At 39.1% G+C, this 23,461-nt stretch overlaps 2 protein-coding genes and 1 long non-coding RNA gene across 3 annotated transcripts in view; 1 reads left to right on the top strand and 2 right to left on the bottom strand.

Annotated features, from left to right (window-relative positions):
• The window catches only part of LOC133534660 (protein argonaute-2-like), a 39,456-nt gene extending 27,572 nt beyond the window's left edge, over positions 1 to 11,884 (bottom strand). Inside the window, exons 1-8 of the mRNA XM_061873867.1 lie at positions 11,592 to 11,884; positions 8,914 to 8,939; positions 7,897 to 8,497; positions 6,749 to 7,274; positions 6,120 to 6,296; positions 5,776 to 5,864; positions 4,958 to 5,057; positions 4,487 to 4,607 (exon numbers count right to left, since the gene is read on the bottom strand). Coding sequence (XP_061729851.1) covers positions 4,487 to 4,607; positions 4,958 to 5,057; positions 5,776 to 5,864; positions 6,120 to 6,296; positions 6,749 to 7,274; positions 7,897 to 8,497; positions 8,914 to 8,923 — 1,624 coding nt within the window. The 5' untranslated portion in view covers positions 8,924 to 8,939; positions 11,592 to 11,884. The remainder of the gene's footprint in view (positions 1 to 4,486; positions 4,608 to 4,957; positions 5,058 to 5,775; positions 5,865 to 6,119; positions 6,297 to 6,748; positions 7,275 to 7,896; positions 8,498 to 8,913; positions 8,940 to 11,591) is intronic.
• Positions 11,885 to 13,347: 1,463 nt separating this feature from the next.
• On the bottom strand, positions 13,348 to 14,524 carry LOC133534663 (uncharacterized). The gene is made up of 2 exons (XR_009802072.1): positions 13,956 to 14,524; positions 13,348 to 13,704 (listed from the first exon to the last, which is right to left on the bottom strand). It is a non-coding gene; the product is annotated as an uncharacterized LOC133534663 (long non-coding RNA).
• A 406-nt stretch (positions 14,525 to 14,930) lies between these two features.
• The window catches only part of LOC133534661 (protein numb), a 50,191-nt gene continuing 41,660 nt past the window's right edge, over positions 14,931 to 23,461 (top strand). Inside the window, exon 1 of the mRNA XM_061873871.1 lies at positions 14,931 to 15,582. The gene's annotated coding sequence lies outside the window, so the exon portion shown is untranslated. The remainder of the gene's footprint in view (positions 15,583 to 23,461) is intronic.

Below are 23,461 nucleotides of genomic sequence, written 5' to 3' on the forward strand. Positions count from 1 at the left end.
CAGCAGCTTTCCGGCGCGAACGTTCGTCACGTTTTGTCGGAGTCCCCGGGGGCGTGCCATGCTCATCCTCGCCTCCGCCTTCCCCGTCGTTTTTATCCGTATCGTCAGCGGGCAACCCCGTGGCATCCGGAATGTCTACTTGGACCTTGTCCGCTGGCTGATCGGAGACGGGTGATATATTAGGTGCTTTAGCGTCAATGTCACTGAGCGTAAATCTCGACTTTCTGAAATGTAGTTGATCTACGTGTCGTTTATGTGTGCGGCCGTCACTCGTTCGCACTACATAAGATACGGGTCCTTCTCGCGCGAGCACCAGGCCCTCGGCCCACTTGTGCGCTCCGCGCGCGTAGTCTCGCACCAGAACCTCGGTCCCCTGCTCTGCCTGGCGCGGCGCGTGGCGCTTGCTGCGCCGCTCGCTGGCCCGCTGCGCGGTGCGCACCACGTCCGCAGTGTCGGGCCGCAGCAGGTCGAGGCGACCGCGTAGCCGCCGCCCTAGAAGCGCCACCGCCGGTTCTTTCTTAGTAGTACTGTGTTCCGTATTTCTGTACATGAACAGAAACCTACTGAGAGCCACGACATCCTTCTCGTTCTCGATAACAGCTTTTTTTAACACTCGCTTAATGGTACGTACCGCATTTTCGGCCGCGCCATTGCTGGCCGGATGATAAGGAGCTACTAAGGTGTGTCGAATTCCGTTTCGTCTAAGATAAGAGCCGAATTCGGCCGATGAAAACGGTGGCCCGTTATCGGTGACTAATTGTTTCGGCAGGCCAAAGCGTGCAAATAGTGTTCGTAAACAATCAATTACCATAGAAGCAGATCCCGTTTTAATTTTTTCGACCTCTATCCATTTAGAGTGAGCGTCGATTATAACTAAATAATAAACATTATTAAAAGGCCCTAGAAAATCTAAGTTTAATCTCGCCCAGGGTTCCTCTGGCCACGGCCACGAGTGCAGCGGCACGGGCGCCGGCGCAGGGCGCTGCGCGCGGCACGCGGCGCACTGCTCCGCCACCCGCTCGATGTCCGCGTCCAGTGTGTCCCACCAAACGTAATTCCGCGCGATCTGTTTCATCTTTACAATACCGGGGTGGCCACCGTGTAATTCGTTCAAAACCGCAACTCGTAAAGATTTTGGAATAACCACTCGATATCCCCATATTAAACAACCCTGGTCTATATTAAGAGATTCTTTTCGATTAAAATAAGGCTTTTCTGACTCACTGCTATTATTTGGCCATCCGAACATAACGTACCCGTAAATTTTGCTCAGAACGGGGTCTTTCGCCAACTCACTTTTAACCTCCTTAAAACTAAGTGGAAAATCCCCTTCTACGAAATTTAAATAGCTACATCCCTCGTCTTTTATACTCGGCCTATTCTGACTAACTAAAGGAAGACGAGAAAGAGCGTCCGCATAACAGTTCCGCTCTGATCGGATAAATTCAATATTAAAATCATACGCGGCTAACTTTACCGCGTAACGCTGCAAACGGCTTGCCGCAGTCACCGGTAGCCCTTTGTTTTTACCAAATATGTAGCTGAGTGCCCTGTGGTCCGTCCGCAACGTGAATTTCCGCCCGTACACATACTGGTGGTGTTTAGTGACACCAAACACGATCGCCAGCGCCTCCTTGTCGATTTGCGAGTAGTTGCACTCGGCGGCGTTCAGCGTGCGCGAAGCGCAGCACAGAGGTCGCTCCACGCCGTCCGGGCCCCGTTGAGTCAAGGCCGCGCCTAGGCCGTAAGGGCTGCTGTCCACCGAAAGAATTAGCGGCAGTGATGGATTATAGTGTGCTAACACTGGAGCACTGCTTAACACTTTTTTAATTTTTTTAAAGGCGTCATCACATGATTCGTCCCAATTCCATTTTACATTTTTCTTTAAAAGACTGTACATTGGTTTTAAAATATCGCTCATATTAGCACAGAATTTTGCATAAAAATTAACAAGCCCCATAAAACTTTTAAGTTGTGTTACATTTGAGGGGGCCGGGGCATTAACAATAGCAGCAATTTTTCGTTCATCCGTATGCAAACCATACTTATCAATTCTATAGCCCAGGTAGTTTACACTGTCTTTAAAAAATTGACACTTAGCAAAATTAATTCGTAAGCCGTTCTCTTTTAATCTCTGTAAAACGGCTCTTAAGTTAGACATATGCGTTGCCTTGTCTTTCCCCGTTACACAAATATCGTCGGCGAACACGGCCGTCGACGGCAAACCACTCAACGTCTCCTCCATGATCTTTTGAAAGTTTTCGGGAATACACTTTATTCCGAACGGGACGCGTTTGTATACAAATGTACCGACGTGAGTGGTTATGGCCGTCATCGGCTGTGACTCCTCCTCCAGAACACATTGCTGAAAGGCGTTAGACAGGTCCAGTTTGGTATACTGTTCGCCTCCGCCCAAAAGAGCAAACAGGTCCTCGATCCGCGGTAGCGGGTAATGAAAATCTTTTAACCGCGGATTTATTGTTATTTTATAGTCGCCACAGATACGTATGGTGCCATTTGCTTTTACTACAGGCACTATAGGGGTCCCATATTCTGATCTGTCGACTTTATAAATAACCCCCTCCCGCTGTAAGCGATCGAGCTCCCGTTCCACGCGCTCGCGAAGCGCCAACGGTAACGCCCGCGCCTTAACAAAAACTGGCGTGTCGTCCTTGAGACGGAGCTGCAGTCGCGACTTGAACGTGCCTAACCCCCCAGCGAAAACTTCTGGAAACTCTTGCTTAAGAGATTCTGCCATCGAGTCCTCACCTTGAAAATTGATACAATCGGTAACCCTTAACTTTAATCGTCTAATCCAAGTACGGCCCATCAAAGGAGGACCGCCGTTTTCGATTACATATAACTTCAGTCTATCCACATTGTTACCGTATCCTACTTCAACATCCAAATATCCTACTGTCTTAATAGGATCTCCGATGTATGACCTAAAACGTAACATTCTATTTTGTAAGGGCAAATGGGAAAAACATCTATCATAATAGTCTTTAGATATAGCCGAAATTCTGCTACCCGTGTCGACTTCAAATTTGCACCGTATTTTCTGCACAGTAAGCGTAACGTAAAAGGGGCCGTCCCCAATGTCCTCATCACTGTCAATTTTATAAAAATGGCAATTACTATCATCCGAATCAGAATCGTTTAAAAAGTACTGACCTTTTGTTGACTTTTTAGATACCTCCTTTCTGCACATCACTTTCAAATGGCCTTTTTCACCGCACGCGTCGCATGAAAATTGTTTGTACCGACATCTGCCCTCCGCGTGACCGGTCTTGCCGCAGCGCGCACACGGCGCCCGCGGCGCGGCCGTCGCCGCCGCCGCCGGGCCCGCGCCCCGCCGCCGCGCCGCTCCCACGCGATGCAGACCGTCGTCCGGCGGCGCCGACGCCGACGCCGACGCTGACGCGCCCGCCGGAGCGCCCACCGCCGCGTGCTTCTCTGCCGCCTCTAGAGCCAGGGCAAGCTCTACGGCGCGCTTGTAGTCGATGGCCCGCACGGCAAATAGCCTCGACCTCATCTCTTCGCTCAGCAGCCCCGACACGAATTGATCGCGAAGGTTGACCTCGAGACCCGTCCCGAAGTTACACGTTTTGGCCAGATGTTTTAAATTCTGTAGGTATTCGCGTATACTTTCACCGAGTAGCTGCTTTCTTTGACGGAAGATGTGTCGTTCCGCTATTTCCGATCTCTCGGGTTCCAAATGCTCCCTTACTAGCTTGACTAAGTCGTCGAATGTTTGGTCCTCGGGTTTAGAGGGTGCACACAAATCACACATAAGCTCATAACACTCCGCACCGACTAAAGTTACTAGTGACGCCACGTGTAAATTGTCGTCGATCGCGTTTAACGTGATGAATTGCTTAACCCGACGCACATAAGCATCCCAGTCTGACCCGACACGAAAACACTCCACACTTCCGAGAGGCATTGTACACAAGCTATTAAACACTAAAAATCGTTACTAAATGGGTTTTAAACACCAAAATACCGATCCCGTCGCCAGTGTTATGTTTAAGCAATGAAACACCGATTTGGACTGACATTACATTTATTAGGCGAATATGTCGGTACTGGTAGCTTTCCGAGCTACCTACAAATCTACCATACATAACAGAAGCAAGACAGTTAAATCCATAATAAGAAGTCGCTATTACGAATAAGGAGTATTACTGCAATATTCTGCCGCCAGAGTGCAGGACTAGCACAAATCGTAAACAATAGAGTAACCTATACATACTATGCCGTAAAAAGTTCTATCACAGATTATTTGTTACAAATAAAAATGACATTGAATGCTTCAAGGCGGTTAGTGTACTGTTTGTGCTAGTGGCGCCCCCTACACAGAGTTTAGGGTACCTAATACTAATATTCTCTATTAGATTGTATTTGTATTGTTCCTACCAAAATTAAAATGTACTGGTATAATCAGAAATTTAACAAATGGTAGAAGAACTGGGTTGTAACGAACCATCGACATTGATGAAGGGGCGCGTGGTGAAAATCGCAGACTGGAACATGCCCGTCCACATCTCCAGGCCATCCCCGAGGTCGATCGGACGCGACGGTCGCTTGAAGAACTGCCGACCCGCCTAAACATAACACTATATTATCAAAATGTGGGGATACATTCATTTTAACCTTTCGTATATGCATGGACTTATAAAATCGTGGGTCCAAGCCTCGGTCCGTCATATATGTAGAGCAAATAAATCGTTCTCAAAAAAAATGCAATGTGACTAAAAATCCTCATTTTACAAAGACAAAAAGTTAAATAAATCTTATAATATAAACATGAACTAAAACAAATGAACAAACCGACAAAGGGTAGTCTTGCCTAGTAGGTAGGTAGGTAGGTAGGTATAGAATTGCCTAATGGCAATTTTGGGCAAGAAGTCTACCTTACCGCCTTGATGGAAATTACTATTAATGTCACAATTACCTTTATGTAAGACTCCAATGTGCCCTGTCGTAAGATTACGTCGATGCACTGAATGGCTTCAGTAGGCGGGTTCAATGAGCTGGCTCCTGTCTTCATGTACCTGATGGAAAAAATATGACTGTTTTTCACATATTGACAACGCATTTTAAACAAAGTGTTAGTAATTAACTGATTATTAACTGACGACCGGTCTGGCCTAGTGGGTAGTGACCCTGCCTATAAAGCTGATGGTCCCGGGTTCAAATCCTGGTAAGAGCATATATTTGTGTGATGAACACGGATATTTGTTTCTGAGTCATGGTTGTTTTCTATGTGAATGAATGAATGAAATGAATGAAATAGCCTTTATTTCAGACAAGTATTTTGTAAGTACATTTTGTTGTTAACATATATATATATATATATATATATATATATATATATATATATCTAATATCCATCTGTATGCCTTTTGTAGGCAAAGGCCTCCCCTAACTACTTCTATGTATTTAAGTATTTATAATTATATATTATATATATCGTTGTCTAGGTACCTACAACACAAGCCTTATTGAGCTTACTGTGGGACTTAGTCAATTTGTGTAATAATGTCCTATAATATTTATTTATATATATTATTTATTTATATTTATTATTAAGACAATTTTTCGACGCACCTATTTAAAATTAAATCAAGCTGTTCCTATAATTTAATGCTTGTCGACTGTCAAAAGTATTTAAAAAACTGGACACATAAAATTTAGATATATATTGGAAGCAAAAAAAACAGTGAATTGATTAACATTTCTGAAGTGGATACTTATTTGACGAAGACTTACGTGAGTATAGTACCGAGATCCACTATTCCAGTAAATTTGAAAGAAACTTCCACAGGCATTTTCTTTCCATTTCCATCGATATATTCGTCCTAAAAGAATTATGTCATGTTACATTGACTAAACTTAGATCCAGCTAAGCTTAAATTATATGAGTTTTATTATATTCAATATACACCATGTCCAGCAAGTTCAAACACACACTTTTTGTATTTTGGTAATGAAAATAATTTTTAAATTAGAGAATGTTTACTTGAACATGATAATATTATTTTGTTGAATGGAACTGTTGTTGTCAACGATGAAGCACTTGTTTAAAAAAACTCATAATGTTTAGTTTCACTTACCGTTATAGCATAACGGTCTGTGTCGGATACATTCGGTAAGGGCTTTAGGCAGTAGCAATTTTTCATCTGATCAAATGCAATTAGTTCTTTAGGGAAATATTTTTTCCTTATCGTTATAAATACGGGAGAAATCATTTTCTTGGGCTTGTCCGGCTTGTACGTAACGTCGTAGCGATACTGAAATATAAAATAAAATAAAATATGGAATAAAAAGTCACCAAAAACAATAGGGATGTTAAAAATACATGAACCCACCATGCCCAAAATAAAGCCATAAATATTAGAAAAATGTAGACGTTATTTTTTTTCACAATATTTATTATTATTAAATCAGTTAGAACTAAAAAAAAGTAAGTGACTTGACCGTGACGTCACTTGTGCAGTTTTCATATAAATTCCATACTGGTTAATCGTGTTGACAAATCGAAAAAATAAATTGATTTAACTAATAGGAAAGTACACGTTCATGCAATATTACTTGTAGTAGTATCTTGCTCCAACTCGGAATAAAAGACGCGCTTAGCCACTCGACCCTCCACCATCCTTGAATTCAAGTGGCCTTGGCTGGCTTATAGCTGTGGCTGAGCTTATAAAAACATATGAGTTAAAGTTACTATTACGAAACTTACTATTTTAAGTGGCGAAATCTTCATTTCCAAGTAATTAGTCAACACCTTAACAGGCCTACAGGGAACGGAGTTTCCTTCGATCCTCAAAGGTATTTTGTACCGGCACACGGTTTTAGAGGCCGAGCCGGGCCTATCTCCTTGCGGGCCAGGCGCCGCAGGGGGCGTGGTTTGGCGCGCGGACTGCGGTTGCTGCGGCGGCACCTGCTGCTGCGGTGGCGTTCTGGCCTGACCAAAACCTGATGGCGAAGGCTGATTATATCCTGGTGCACCTGGTTGTTGCACATATCTTGGTGGGCCTGGTTGTGGCACATATCCTGGTGGGCCTGGTTGAGGCACATATCCTGGGGGGCTTGGTTGTTGCACATATCCCGGTGGCCCAGGCTGCGCCTGCCCTGGAGGGCCTGGAGGCCCTGGTTGGCGAGCATAGCCTGTTGGGGCGCCCGGCGCGCCAGGCCAGCCGACCGGCGGTCCGGCTTGTGGTAAACCTCCAGGTGGACCAGGCGGCACCCCGCGGCCCATACCGCGCCTACAAACATTAAACATACTGAATACATATAATTAAGTACTATCAATTTCAACAAGGTATGGGAACTTCTAAACAACCTAAGCAAAACTGCTCAATAATAATATAAGAGAACAGAACAATAGTATATTCAATTAGATTTTACATTAGAACAAGATATTAGATTTTTGGGGCTATCTATGGAATTATCTATGCTTCTCTCAGATACTAGATATTATGCATCACACAAGATTTTGTTTAAAAAAAAAATTTTTTATTGAAAGTATAACAATACAATAACTCAATTCACCTAAAACAATTTTTTTTGTTTCTAATTTGGCGTGGCAATCATTGAAAATATGCTTTGTGTAAACTTTATTATACATCAACCCCAAAATAATACTTCCAAAAAATATACACTTACAAACAATTACTTACAAAAAGGGTGGTCACTAGTATTTGGGAAAAATCATCGATAGTTGAGTTTGTCGATTTAGGAACTCCCTACCTTACATTAAATTTTCCCCCAAAAATTTGATGTCTGGTTATTTATAAGTACTACTTATGAATAACTTATGTTCAATAATGTAGCATGAACTTGTGCATGAAAGCAACTAAGTACATATATATGAAATTAAATTCTCACCCAGAAACCCATGGTGCTTGAGCCTGTGCAGCAGCAGCAAAAGCGACAGTTTGTCCTTGTGGTACAGCTCCTGACGCAGGAGCTTGCCCTACTGGTATAGGGCCAAATGCAGCAGCTTGACTTGGCAATACAGGTGCTACAGCAGCACCATGCCCAGGTGGCGCAGGTGTACCAGCAGGAACTTCTCCGGCTGGTGCAGCTGCCTCCTGTGAGGCTAATGACGGCTTCTTCTTTCTAGGTTTTTTCTTGCTCTTGCTTTCCATGCCTAATCCCAGTCCTACACCTTCCTCTTCCTTCTCCTCACTCTTCGCCTTCTTTTCCTCAACTGGTTTGACCAGTTCTGGTGCTGGCTTAGGCGTCTCGGACTCTGGCTCTGATACAGGGGCTATCACAGGCGCAGAGCGAGGTTTTGACCCCTCCAGGGGTGCTGCTTTAGCGGCCTTCTTTGCCTTTCTCTTAGCAGCAGCAGACGTCAAACCAGTACCCTCCTCTTCTGCCTGAGCCCCAGATTGTGATGTAGAAGGTACATCACTAAGAGACAAGGAACTAATAGAGGGGACCTCTGGCTCTTCATCTTTCCCTTTGCCTCCTTTCTTTTTCCCTACAAATATGAAAAAAATTAAAATCCTCACAAAATGAAAGAAAAAAGGCTCAAATATAATATCCATATACATTTTCATTGCAACAATGACAAACTCTTTTACTAAAACTATTAAAATACTAAACTTCATATAATTAGTGTAATTTTTTTCCTAAACTGTGTTCTGTCCATTTTATGAATAACAAACCGATTTTTTGAAGAATCCAATTATTATTTTAATTATTAATGTGATCTATTGATTTCTCTGTATACCTATATTAAATTCCTAGATCCGATCCACTGAGTTAACATTTTACAATATGTAGTAATAACAGTAAATTGAGATAAAGCTATATGACTTAACCGGAATCCCCATTATAACCACAAAGAGTGACAAGCACAAGGTGAAATAACTCAAATAGATAGTTTTTACATACCTTTACCCATTGTTTAGGCCTTATTTCTGAAAATGACAAGAGGTAATAGTATGATTATATTCTTACATAAAACTATTTCAAGGATTACATTGAGTTCCAATCAAACACCGTTATCAATGTTGCAAATCATTGAACATCAGGGTTCCAAAAAAAGTAGGTGTCAAAGTATATCAAAAACCGGCCAAGTGCGAGTCCGAACTCGCGCACCGAGGTTCCGTACAAACTTTCAATTATCCCATATTAACAATAAACACAGAAGTCTTTTGGCCATAAGTATACTAAGCATAATTGTGAACATAGCCATCTATCGGTAAATTGGCTAACTAATTTGGGATTTTTTTGGGATATTTTTTAATTATGTGGACCGATTTTTACTGTAATCTCATAGAAATTTCAAGTATAATAAACAACCACAAAGGAGGTTAAAAATGCAAATAATGTTTTTTGATCATGATAATGTGAATGTTATTTAAAAATTTGTTTGGTAAGGGGGATGGTAATTTTTCACATTTTCCTTCACTAATCATTTTTATTCCACTATTATTATTATTATCATTTTTATTGAAGACCTAGTGGCTGAACCTAACATCATGGGAGAAAGTAAAGCCCACAGACTCCGTTGGTTAGGCCACCTTGAGAGAATGGACGAAGATCGGAACGTAAAAAGAGCGTACCTGGGTCGCCTAGCTGGAGGACGTCCTATCGGACGCCCTAGATATCGCTGGAGCGACATGGTGGAGGCGGATCTGCGCGAGCTTCGAGTCGACAATTGGCGAGAGGTCGCACAGGACCGAGAAAAGTGGCGCTGTCTTGTGTCGGAGGCCAAGTCTCATTTTGGGTCGCTGAGCCAACGGAGTAAGTAAGTAGTATGAAAAATAATTGTTCAATTTGAGTCCTTTCAAATGGTATCCCACTTGACCTAGTACCTAGACTGAAATTTTGCACCCTAAATATTGGGGATTTTTTATCCTTCATAAAAAAATAAGTACACTTTGTAAATGGGTTAGTGTTATTCATAACTATTTAAAATCAATAGCTCAAGTGGTTCTCGAGATAATTGGCATGTGACAGACAGACGGACGGACAGACAGTGGCACCATAAGGGTTCCATTTGTACTTTTTTGGTATGGAACCCTAAAAAGTCTACTGTAAGGAACCCTAATTTCACCACTTGGGCTCACCTTCGCCCAAGTAAAATATTAAATAATAATTTTACCAAGACAAAGAGATTAATTGAATTCACAACAAAAAGAGCTGCATAAAAGTAGTTAAAAAGAAAAAATAAATTGGCCCCTTATTTTCATTGAACTGCAACATTGATAACAGGTTTGGTTCCAATAAAATGTTTTTATGTTCCTAACTCATAACTGGCAACTCTATAAACATAGAAGGACTACATCACTGTGGTGAACAACATACTTGCGAGAAATCAATACACCAAAATTATTCCAACAACCTGGCCTTATATATTTTCAAATGGGCTAAGTATGGCACAAACTAGCACCGCTTCATATAGCATAGCTTCGAGAATTGCATGTCCTTGATGGCTTATTAGATCTGTATGGCAGCCAAACACTTTTTATAAGAAAGTCGGGCAATGGATGCTGACATAACAGCATTTTCCCATTCCAAGTAATATTATGATACCATTGCCAGTATACTTAAAATAAAACTACTTCCACAATCAACATGTAATGTAACATTGAATATTTTTAGCGATTCAAAAGAAACTTTGTTTTTACGATAAGAATTGTTAGTATTTTGTGAAATGGAAAGCTCAGGCTTTTATTAGAAGTCGGCCCTCTTTAAGGTACTGCAGGATCAGAGAGAGGAGTTTCTGAAAGATCCTAGCTCCTTTTTGGATCACAATAGAACTGCCATAAATTTAAGTAACAATTTTGTGGCCTTTCTCTAGTAACTACATTGATTTGAATCCTGATTTATTGACTTTCACTCGATAGAAAAAAATCACGAACATAGGTCTAACACACACTCTTTAAAAATTTGTAACATTTTTTGCACAAAAACTAAAAATATGACAATTGCTTCTACAAATGAGCAATGTTATTTAATATGTTTGATCTAACTCATTGATGACTTTTTTCCTGTTAAAACTTACAATAAATTTAAATTTAAAAACATCCGCACTGGGATGCACAGAAATCTCGCTCACGTTTAAACTCAGTGAGAGTGAGAAAAGAACCTGAACTTACGGCTAAGTGCTTTGGAAATAAAATGCGATGTTTACAAACAATGAGAAATATTTGATGACCAGCCATTGTGTGGATTGTTGACATGATAAAGTAAAATACCAGGACTGTAATTTGCAGCGGATTATTTTTATTTATTGGATGAAGTGGCAGCCTCACAGCGGATAGATATGTCCTCTTATCCGCTGTACATTTTGATTTGTAATTGTAAAAAAAACTTGACAATTCAATTGACACACTGATGTGATGAAATCACATGAAATTAATGTAAAAAGTGAGATAAGAGCTAATATAGCTTAACTTAATACGGATTATTAAAGCTGTACCTACAAATAAAACAAATATAATTAGGCCATAACTTTTCCAAAATATAACAAAGGAAAGTTTTACTCAGACCGATACCTGTTAAAGACTGACGCAATAATTTTGTTTCATTTCTGCGTTTTAACCTAAGCTGTTAATACATACCTTGGTCTTATAGTTCTTTATTTTTGCAATGTGTACACGTAAGCAAAGGACAAATACTAACACTTTTATCAAAATATGACGATTGTCGAGTAATGAATGCGTTATGCGACAACTATATGCTCTTTGACAACTACAATCTCCCTTCTTTTTGTTTTATTGCCTGGACTGGACAGGACAAGTGCCAGTGTTGTAACATCTACCTACTTTTTGGTAGATCTACCTATTTTACCTGCATTCTACCTATCTACCTCCTTCAATATTTCAAAATGGTACAATTGTAAGCAATTCTCAATACATGTGACGGAACATTACCTAATTTCTACCGAATTTAGATTCGATTTAATGAAAACTTGCCAAAGAAACAGATTATACAAGCAGGTTTATTACCTACAAACAATGGAAATCCTAACTTATGTTTCAATTTCTTTAATGAACATGTGTACTAATGTCACAATATTAAAAACTTATAAATAATTCAAAATATTTTTAATCATAAAAATGTACTTCTATTGAGTGGTAGATCTACCTATTTTTCATTTTAAATTCCACCCATTTCTACCTATTTTTGCACCCTGTTCTACCATTTCGGCAAAATTGTATGTGACAACACTGACAAGTGCACAAAAAATATCCAATTAGTGTTGCCAACTCGGATTTTGAAAAAATGCTAGACTAATGTCTAGAAACTCTAGAATATGCCAAAAATATGCTATTTTTTTTTAAACATGCCATGCTTTAATTAAATGTCACTTTAAAAAGGCACTTAAGAATAATATGGTGTCTAAAAATATGCAGTAAAATACACCGTTGTTTGTTATTTAGTTACGACTGTTACGAGTCTGCGATTGTTTGGCAAAATATTAGATGGAATTTCATTTAATGGTTTATTATCAGAGATGTGACTTATCTAAGATACAGATACAAGATACAAAATACATATTTTCATCTTGTATTTGAAATACTTTTTTTGAAAATGTCTGGTATCTTGTATTTAGATCAAAGAATATAATACTCACTAGGAGAAGAACGCTAACTCCATACAAAAAAATGCCCCCTTCAAAAGTTCGTTTATACTAGTGGCGCTCTCTTTGTATCTCAGTACTAAAATTGACAACCGGTTTAGCCTGGCGGGTTTTGGTAGGTAGTGATCCAGTTCTAGCTAGTGGTTCTGGGTTCGAATCCCGGCGACGGAATTTCTTTTTGTATTTTTTCATTTTTTGTTTTTGTTGGGGTGAGGTTTTTAAATTAGTGTTTATCAAATAAAAAAATATTATGTTACATATTAATCAAAATCACAGGCATCTTTTGTCCTAAGAGATAATGATATCTATATTTTAAAGTTTATTCAATATAAAAGGTAACAATACAGTTTATTATCAAGTTATAAATATTTTTATTCCTATATATTAGGATCAAAAGAGCTTAATTCGTTCGAAAAACATACAATAGGCAGGAAAAAAGTCATTTTTTATACAAATTTATGTATCGGACGGGGCTTGTTGAACTAACTGTGACACTTCCATATAATATCTACATACCTATATGAATTTTATTCAATGAGACCACAGGTCGGTAATTTCGGTTCATTATTGATGTGGGTACCAAATAGTTAACCTATCCTGTGCGTGTGATTATCTTTTGATTTTTTTAAGGAGTTATTTTTGTTTAGGTTGTCTATTTTTAGCGCATGTTTTAATTCCCAGATCACCTTCATAACAATAAATAGAAGTCATTAAAATTTTCATGATAAAAACAATTTTATATATATACATATACTATTTATTGCATTTAATATAGATTTTTATATATCTAAAACATGATCTTTGGCACATCTGATTTTACTCCACAATTGCAATTAGTGTAACTTGTAATCATATCACATATATCAGCCCAAAAAACTAAAAATTACATGAATATATGACAGACAAAGTTGTTATTACATCTATCCGATTGTCGGACACTTTCTGCTCCACAGCTCAGTGCAGCGGTCTTGTTGATGGTCACCGGGAAACTACAACTAGTCACAATTATGTGGCGGATCCGTGCCTTTTGATTTTGAGCCTTTCCAAGGAAATGATATGACGCCCAAGGATTTTTTGCTCACGTTCACCCTCTAAAACAAAACAGTCACATTTTAAACAATACTATAACCTATGTCCCTAATTACTAACCTTGCTAATAGCTACCAGAGTTCTAAATTGCCAGCTAAAACAATGTTAGAATTTACATCTATGATGAATTTAGATTGTAATTTTGGACGCGATAGGGCGGCCGTGCGACTTAAGAGGGTGGTAAGATTAAATTTATATATTTGAATTTGGCAATAGTACACTTATTTTATTTATAGATTAAAATATTTCTTACCTTGAAATAATTGTTGTTTCTTAGTTTAGTACAATGGATTAAACTTTAACCGAGTCTGAGCGGAGATACTGTGCGGTGGATTTTTAATTTTAAAAATTAATCAATAAATCTATTTCAACAACATAAATCGTTATTTAATCATTTTATATGAAAACTGATAGTTTTGAAAATGAAAATAGTTTTGCGTCAATGACTTTGACAGCATTGACATTGCAGACTTTTGTCTATGTTCTAACCGGCCAGACCCAAGTGCAAGGCTTTATGGAGGGTATATGTGCCTCTGACCTCCATAGATTTTATGAACATAGACTAAGACAAACTGAAATAGGTAATAATTTATATAAAATAATAATAATTTACATATGGTAGTGTGACATAAATCAAAATATTTGATAAAAATTATTTTATTTGTCCCAAAGTTGAATAGACAAAGTCAGATAGGAGCAATGTTGCTGTAGCAAAATATTTTTATATTAATAACTGGTATCTATTTCCAGAGCGTCAGACCACACATGCGCAATTATGAAGCGTCATATCTTTCTAAGGAAGTCGACAGGCCTTGATTTAGATACTTTCTATTCGTATCTCAGTATCTTGTAAATACTTTTTTCTAAAATACTTTTAATAATTAATTTTACCGTTTCTTTTTCGAAACACATGCAGTGTGTTCATGTTGCAGCTTTACATTTCTGCCTACTTTAAAACTTGTAACCACCTTTTAATGTGAACCGCGAGAATAAATCGAATTTCACCTATTACCGTCTCGTTCACCCAAATATATATTATATAAAGGGAGAGCGAAAGAGTATGCACGTCACAGTGGCACAACGTGGCTTTCCATTGAAAAAGGGTCCTTATTCACATGTAGCATAAGGACCCATTAGTCATGGAAAGCCACAGACAGTTGGTTTTGTCTGCTGTTGTCGCATCGTGGCTACATTGCCATTACCTACTTAAGTACTTACTAGGGATTCAGTATTTTCCAAAGAGTATCGGTTTTTGGGGACCCGTAAAGTTTCGCCATGTACGTTTGTTTGTACGTCTGTCTGTACGAGACTATACTCCGTGATTGTTAGTGCTAGAAATCGCCAAATAATCACTTAGCATGCACCTCTGCATATAATATAGCAACACTGAGCCTGTAGCTTGTCACTGTCAATTTGACATTTGCTTCAGCTTTGACAATTTTGACATCACCAATCTCCTTCTTTCCTCTCACTCTTTCGAAGGCGTTTTCATTTCATTCTTTCAGTCCCTGCTACCGAGATTGAAAATTAATTTTAGATCGGAGGCTTTGTATTTTATTTGTGTTAATATATAGAAACTATTACAAAAACACCTAACGTATACATATTATCTTTCAAACGGTACCGTGATTTGTGAAGGTGAAAAGCAAACAAGTTTGAGGTGAAAAAAACTTGTGCTACGACCGTGGGTGTTACCGAAACCTAGATCTTACCTCTCTCCTGTTTTACCTGGGTCGATTTTTTGAGATAAGAACTTTTAATTTAAACTGACTGGATACAATTTGGACTTCAGAAGTTCTTGAAAGTGAAATTCACAAGAAATCTTACATAATGCGCCAGGTATAATATACATAGCAACGCTCTTCAACATTTTATGATAGGTAAGTACACTATCTAACCATATCTTTAAAAGACTATTATTACAAACCGGAGGTAAGTCATTAACAACCTTGATTCTTCAGTTTTATTGACAACAACATCTGTTTTGTTATTAATAGCTTTGTTATTGTAAGTTTTTATTTCTTATTGGAATCTATTTAGTTTGTATCAGTATAGCTTTCATTATTAATATCACAGTTTTAAAGCGCATGTAATAAGTACTTTATTGTATTAGTAAAAGGACAAATCAATGAATTCAAAATTATTAGAAAAAAATAGTACAATATTTAATAGCATATTTACATTAATAATTTATTTATATCACTACTGGAGGCAAATAACATATTATATATGTACACAGTTCCCACAAATTGTTACCATTAGACATACTAGAGGTGTGTATGAGACTTAGCATAGTTATGTCCATTAAATGATCTAATCTGAACATAGTTTTTGTAGCTTGAAAGGCAGCAAATTGATATAGTGTGTTTGTTGGCCAGCTTAGACATCCTAATACATAGAAGGTTCTTTTCCATATAAGTCAAGTCTGCCATACATTTTAAAATAATTAACTAATGTATAAAATTGGGTACACTATGGTCTATGGAATAAGAATGCTTAGGCATTATATAAAATGCCTAAAATGTCAAGACAAGTATTAAAATAGAATTTATTCAACATGCAGCATTGTATAGTGTTCCTCGGCATTGTACAAAATTCCTAATTGAGACTTCAACACCACACCATGTGCTGATGCCACTAGTTGACAGAGTCTCACTTTGCCTTCTAATTTCTCAGGTAAACCAACTGGTTGTAAAGGTTGTTATTTTAAATGCCTTTGGCCCTGGGATGTTTATTATTCTTTGCCTGATTTCCTTTTGTTATTATATACAATGACTAGGCATTTCTTACATTGCCCAAGAAAAGTGAATAATGATCAACATTGCAGGAAGAGATTGTTAACTAACAATCAATATATCTTTCTGCATTTGCACCATTTCTTTTATAATCTGAAGTGGTGGTTAGGTAAGAACAATTAATGATTAGGGTAGAGGAGTGTCAAACCTATGGCCTGTAGGCTGAATCCAGTAGCCTGCCAATTTGGCCAGTGAATACAGTCCAATTTCATACAATTTGGCTTGCTTAAGGAAGCAAAGGCTAGTCATGGACTGCAGGTAAAGAAGTTTGGTGGCAAATAAGCATATGGCGCACCTTATGGCAAGCAATCACTGCAGCCTAAGGACCATACACTTTAACATGTACACTCCTTTTTTGGAAGATTCCAAACCATCCCTTAGCTTAGAAAAACCTTGGCAGGGCAATCTCACTTTAACTGTAATGTCTAATATACCTATTCCGCTTTTGAAAAACATGACAAAACCTATAATTGTGACTTGTTTCGAATTTTTTAATGGCAAGTGCAATATATCTCCTTACACATGAGGTAACAAACATGGATAATACCGCTTGCAAGTTCAGGATCGTTGAAAATTTGTAGTGTGCTTTTGGACTGAGTCATAAGGCCCACCTGGTTAATCCAGGTGCTTCTACTCAAAGGTGAGGCAGTACTTCATATGGGGTCTTTCTTGCGACTTACATAAGATAAGATAAGATAAGATAAGATAAGATAATCATTTATTTCATTTCAATCTTAGTTGGTAAATACACAGTGGTCGAGTCCTCCTATTAGGTATGAAGTACCTGTGTCAGGAGACCTCGCTCTTCCAGATTACAGATTTAGATCTACACTAAGAGAAGTTTTGATATTAACATTATAATTTTACAATGAAATTACAAATTGATAAAGTTTACAAAATTTACATTTGATTATATATTACTTATTCTTTAATATATATATATATATATATATATATATATATATATATATATATTTTTTTTTTTTTTTTTTCTTTTCATAAGAGTAAAGTGTCATCAATTTTGTACCATGATATAAAATAAGATTTGGGGCCTGTTTCACAATGTTCTAGTAAAGTCCTGAATAAGCTAGCGGCCACTTAACCCATTCATGGCCAAGACCCGTCGAGCGTACACAATACGCCAGGCCACCATACAAACCGTTTTAAGCTAAACCGTATGACTCACAATCAGCTTCTGGGTCTCTGGCCCGGCGCGCACGGTAAATAAATCGCCGCTTACGAAGCCGGCCAGTTGAACAACATTATGCAACAATTTTACTAACCAACTTTTTTCTGTGCCTATCAAAAAAACATGTAGGAATGAACATTTTGATTTTTTACATATTTAACTTGCTTTGTTTGTTATTGTTTTATGGGTCAAATCTCGGAAGTTCAATTTGACCCATTTCCCTTGCCTTACCCCTCACACAAAACAAAATATTTTTTAAAAACTTGTAATTATTTGTCACACACTATTATGATAATACAATATTAGTAACTGGTCTCAACTGCCTTGTTAACTCACATGTGAGCCACTGGCCCTGCGGAACATGACCCATATGCTGAGTCGCTGGCCCTGAATGGGTTAATTGACCAATAAAGTCATCTTGACATTTTACAATCTACAAATAAGGTAGATTATTTTAATTTAAAGGCAGTTAATTTATTTTTTAATCAGCAATCAATTACTTTACTCAGACTTTGTGAAGCGCAGGCCCTTAGATACTGACTGTTTTAAACGGCTAGTATCTAAGGACAAAATAAAATTCACTTATCACTATAGAAAACTAGCCGAACGCGATCCGAAAGTATTATGTTGTACGTTTCGGCGCGGCCGAAAGGTACTGCAGTTTTTTGGCCGCAACCGAACCCTCGGCCAAAACATGACTTTTATCCCGAAACCGAAATTTCGTTCTGACACTAATTAATAGATGTTCTATGCACTGAGAGTTAACATGTCAGTTTACCTACCGTCTTACTTAACGAAAATACGTATTTAAATATTTTAAACACGGGAACTGCGAAGTTACGGCTCAAAATAAATTTAGGCCTGTTTTGGTGCAACGAGCCTAAATAAGCCACAAGAAAACGGTAGGTAGGTCAGTTTCTCGCTAGGTTTTGACAGCGCACAGCTCCCGAAGATCTATGTACTTCTATTCAATTCACCCATCAATATCTTACTTGGCGAAGATGTTTGTCCGGCTCAACAATTATATTTGGCTCGGCTACCAGTGTTTGGTAAGCAATTACCGTCGCCCGCAAGTGCGTTGTCGCCGTTTAAGATGGGAGTACGCTCTTTTCATGAAAGTTTGAAGGTCGTATCGATCAGTTTAGCTGTGCGAGGCAGGAAGTTTCTTCAGAAATGCACAGTTAGGGATTGTTAACCATCTAATTGGACGATGAAAATTTTATCGCGTAGAGCGAATGGCGGAGAGAAATGGCAGGGATTAATTAATCCGGACAATTCTTCGCAGCACTCCCCGTTATACATGCGATAGCAAATACAGAGCGATGCTACATCTCTACGCAGCGCCAACGAAAGCGAGCCTGTGTGCCTGTTGCCGAAGCGAGGCTGTGGGCCGGTGTGAAATACTGAATCGATCTTTTGAGCACACCAAGCTTTGTTGAGGCTAATTTGGCCTTACGCTTTAAATGGCCGATGAACTTTTAGCGCTTCATGTAAAATGCATTTAGCAACAATAAAGTGGTCTGACTGTTGCAAATAGTGTCAAGCATGGCAATGGCACACTTCCAGATACTACATCTGTTAAACTTGGACCATATATTACACATTTTATAGGGATTACCTATTTGTAAACTTAAGATAAGGTATTTAGATAACTGAGTATTCAAATATTAAATGTCTAAGCCTCTGCACTGCACCATTGACAGATGTTTACTTAATTTGCTTGATGGGCTAGGGCAAATTTGGCATGGATATATATAAATCAGTTACGCCGACAAAGTCGTAAAATATAAACTAGAAATTTTTTTTTGGGCTAGGTCCGAAAAGTAGGTGTTTTTTTTTCTCCTCAACATTATAGTCTGGGGTGTTGTTAGATAGGGCTTTAAAATCGAATACGGGTCTCCACTCCAAGAACTATTTTTGATAAACATCATATTTTCGGAAACCATAAATATGAAAAAAATCGTGAAAGTAAACCTTAGTAAAGACTTTCAAGGAAAAGTGAGGAAAGGACGTGATCGGTTTAGCCGTTTTTGCAAAAAGTCAAAAACGGGTAAACCGAAACCAAATTTACCTTATAAGGGGCTCTAAAAATCTTAATAGCTTAAATCTTAATAATCTAAGTAGCCGATAGAACAGCGACATCTACTGTGAAATTGGCCAACTATAAAAACTAAACATACTACATTTAACACCGACTTATTAATCATTCATGGGCAATCAATAATCAATTAATTAATAGGCGGGTCCACACAAAGCTAGCATACGCGCGAGGCAATTTTCTCGCGCGTATCGAGGCGGCGTGCTCAGGCGAGGAAAACGCGCGCGCCGCCTCGGCCGAGGCACATCTACACTGGTCGGTTTGTGCGCGAGGAAATTGCCTCGCGCGTGTGCTCGCTCATTCATGGGCAATAAATACCTAATTTGAGTTATTATGTTTTTGAGCCTTTTATATTGTTTTTGAGCTCCCGGTGTTTCGACGCAGTTACATGCATCTTGTTCACGGATAACCTGTTTATATCCCGTCAGCCCGTCACGCCCCGGTTTATATCCCGGTCGATTTGAGTCTTTTCGGAGGTATCCCAACAATTGTCGTAAGATATGGATGGAAACCTCGCTTTTCTCGCTGGGACCCATATAAAATTATTTTTGTATCAGTAATAAGATTGTTTGTTGAGATACTTACCCCTGACACAAAAAGTGTCTGGGTTTTCCCCGGAACAGGGTTATCTTATACAGGGCCGGAGCGAGTGGAGCGGCCCCTCTAGGCGCCAAATGGTAGGAGGATGCCAAAATGGCAAAAGTAAAAAAAAATCCTAAAAAACTTTTAAGTCCCGTCCCGCGCGCAAATACGCGCAAAATGGCGAGGCAGGAGTGATGTCAGCTAACGAAAATCCATATATATATATATATATATATATATATATATAGAGCATGGTGTAACCAGAACCGACTTGCAGGAGATAAGAGTTCGGATACGACAATGGTTAATTGTGACAAAAGATGAACTGGAAAGCTGCACCACAAGGCGCAGAGCAGCTCAGCGAGGCGCGATTTTGTATGAGCCAAAGGAATGCAAGCGTGATGATAGAGCGAGCTACGAAGCCCTATGAAACCAAAGGGCGCATTTAGCGTAGTGCCAAAATACCAAACTACGCATTCCGAGGCTGAAGGATGAGTTACTGCAAAGCCGTCTAGTTCTTAGCGTTATAAAAATTAATTGATGGCAAAATAGAAGGTCTGACGGTCGGGTTCGGTGCCCCGTGAGAGACCCGAAGTATACCAGCAAGCTCCGCTTCCAAGCGAGGCCAAAGACCGAGCAGCAGTATGAGAGCTGAAATCATATTGATTAAATTCCAAGCTCTGCTCTCCTGCAGCTCTGTATTCGGCCTTGCATGGAAGCGCACTGCAATCGGACGCCTCGGGCCTTCAGCCTTATGTGGAGCTCGGCCTTCGGTGTCACTTCAGCTTGGCCATTGATGTAGTTTGTTTTTCTCTCAAGCCTTGCTTTTGGCCCCGAACGGAAGTTCGAATCCGACGCCTTCGGCCTTGCAAGGGAACGCGCCGAGGACGGAAGGTTTGAGTTTTCAAAAAAAAAAGAAGACTTGCTAAAAAGACAAACAAATCCTGTGATGGTACTCCCTTTTGTATGTTATGATATCCACTAACCTAATATTGTTACGCAACGTACGGGTAACTACGGAACTTATCGTAAAATTGAGCCTGACTTTAATATTTTTACTAAACTGCAATTTGGGTAAAAAGTTTAACCAAGGGCGCCAAAACTCAATCTCGCTCTACCCTGATCGAGTGTTGGGGCCGGCGTTTATCCTATAAGAGTTGGAGGCTTTTGTATGGCTGAAGAAATAAATGTCTTGTACACCACAAACCACAAGCAAATACGAAGACCTTAACACGGCAAGCTTTGAGAAAAGCCATGAAGATATCGGATAAGTTTGCCAAAAGCATCCAGAACGGTTGTCAAAAGTACATTTGTATTTTACTAGACGGTGAGGGTAGCAGCAGACCAAAAATAGGTGGCGCGACGACTTAGACCCTCAGGACACGGGGCGCACCTATCGTAAAAACCTTACGAGTACCTACCAGACGCGTAGAGTGATGGGGTGTTGAAATGATGGCGTCACTGGCGTTAGATGTCTTTGGCGGATGTATCGAAATTTTGATTATGTGAATTATGTCAGAAGTTTTGTATTTTTTACGCCTGTATTACGTTGCGCCTGTTGTAATGACAGAAATCTCATACGCTACGCTATGACGACGCTTCGTGTGCAGACTTTTTTGAACTTGTACGTGCTCGTAGCGCTCTCGTTCTACGCGCGTATTACGAATATTGCGATACGCTTACGCGTCTCTTACGCTTACGCTCGGTGTGCTGAGGGCCTTAGATTGCAGAAGCATGCAGTACCTATGCAATCGACAGAGCCGAATTCTGGGAAAAAGGGAAGTTTGCTGAGCCGTGAGAAACCTAACCAGGCCAATAAAAAAACACTATTAACCAACACTTTATCCGAAATTCTACCGATTACGCCATTTTCCGTCTCGACCTCGTGATAAGGCTTATTTATTGCACTATTAACAGTAGACTGCGTTTGCTAAGCTCTACTACGTATAGTTAAAGGTCTTAAGTCAGTTTATTAAGAGTTATATTCTTTTGGCTGAAAAATCGTCGTAGAAGTTAAAATATTGTAAGTAACGGAAACGAAGCGCGTCGTCGTTGGCGGCGACTCGGCGAAAGCCGAAGGCTACGTTTACGTTGGTATAATTAGTAAGGTACGTAACTAAGATCCTATATAGCCAGCTTACAGCCTATCCAAGTATCCACAAAAGCGTGGCGTTCAACATAACATCGTTACTTACCTTATACTTAACTTAATATCTTGCCGCCGCTACTGTCAAAACACGCTGTTTTTTTGCCGTTTACAACAAAAGAGTAATTGTACATTTTTCACAGTTACGTGAACGGTTCAATTAAAATGAGCGTCTCTGTATTTGTGCTAGGATATGTACACCTGAGAGCCTAGCCAAGATGCCAATCGTTTGTAGAAAACGAAACGCTAAGATAAACGTAAAACATTATACCATTTCGTTTCATTTCTGCAAACGAATCAAACGATTGTCTTCTTGGCTAGACCTCCTGACGGGCAAAGCAAAGAAAGCTCCCTTGGCTTGACATACATTAGAATGAAGTCTGACTTGATGATTCAAGTCGGTTTTCTGATGTCCCTTGTAATCCTTTTGCCTATCTTACCAATAAAACAACTTGTTTGACCAGGAATGATGGACTAGGTTATTAATAGGTAAAACGTGTTAATAAAAAACATTCTCGTGATTCCTAAGGCGTGAAACGCCTTTGTAACTCAATTTTTAGGGATCCGTCGGACGGACAGACCTGTCTGTGTGTAACAGACGCGGTAGGTACATAATTTGATAGGTCTTTAAAAATAGCATCAAGGTTGTTAAAAACGTATTTTTGATAAATGGCGTTATTTTTCATAAACGCGTCACTGGCCAGAATTAATAGCTATGAATCGTTTGTCATGTGTATTTTGACTTATGTATTTGTAAGAAAGGGATAAAACATAATTTAACTAAATCAGGCCCGTAAAGTTTTATGAATAAAGGGGAAAGTGACTATTTTTGGAAATTATCGCTCTTAAAGTCAAAAATATTGTAATCAAACTTCTAAGTTGACGTACTTAAAATAAAGATACGGCCGCTAATGCCGCAAAAAACCTATAATTATTTCGACATTCTCAA

This window comes from Cydia pomonella, chromosome 2 (assembly GCF_033807575.1).
Source record: "Cydia pomonella isolate Wapato2018A chromosome 2, ilCydPomo1, whole genome shotgun sequence".
Classification (NCBI taxonomy): Eukaryota; Metazoa; Arthropoda; class Insecta; order Lepidoptera; family Tortricidae; genus Cydia; species Cydia pomonella.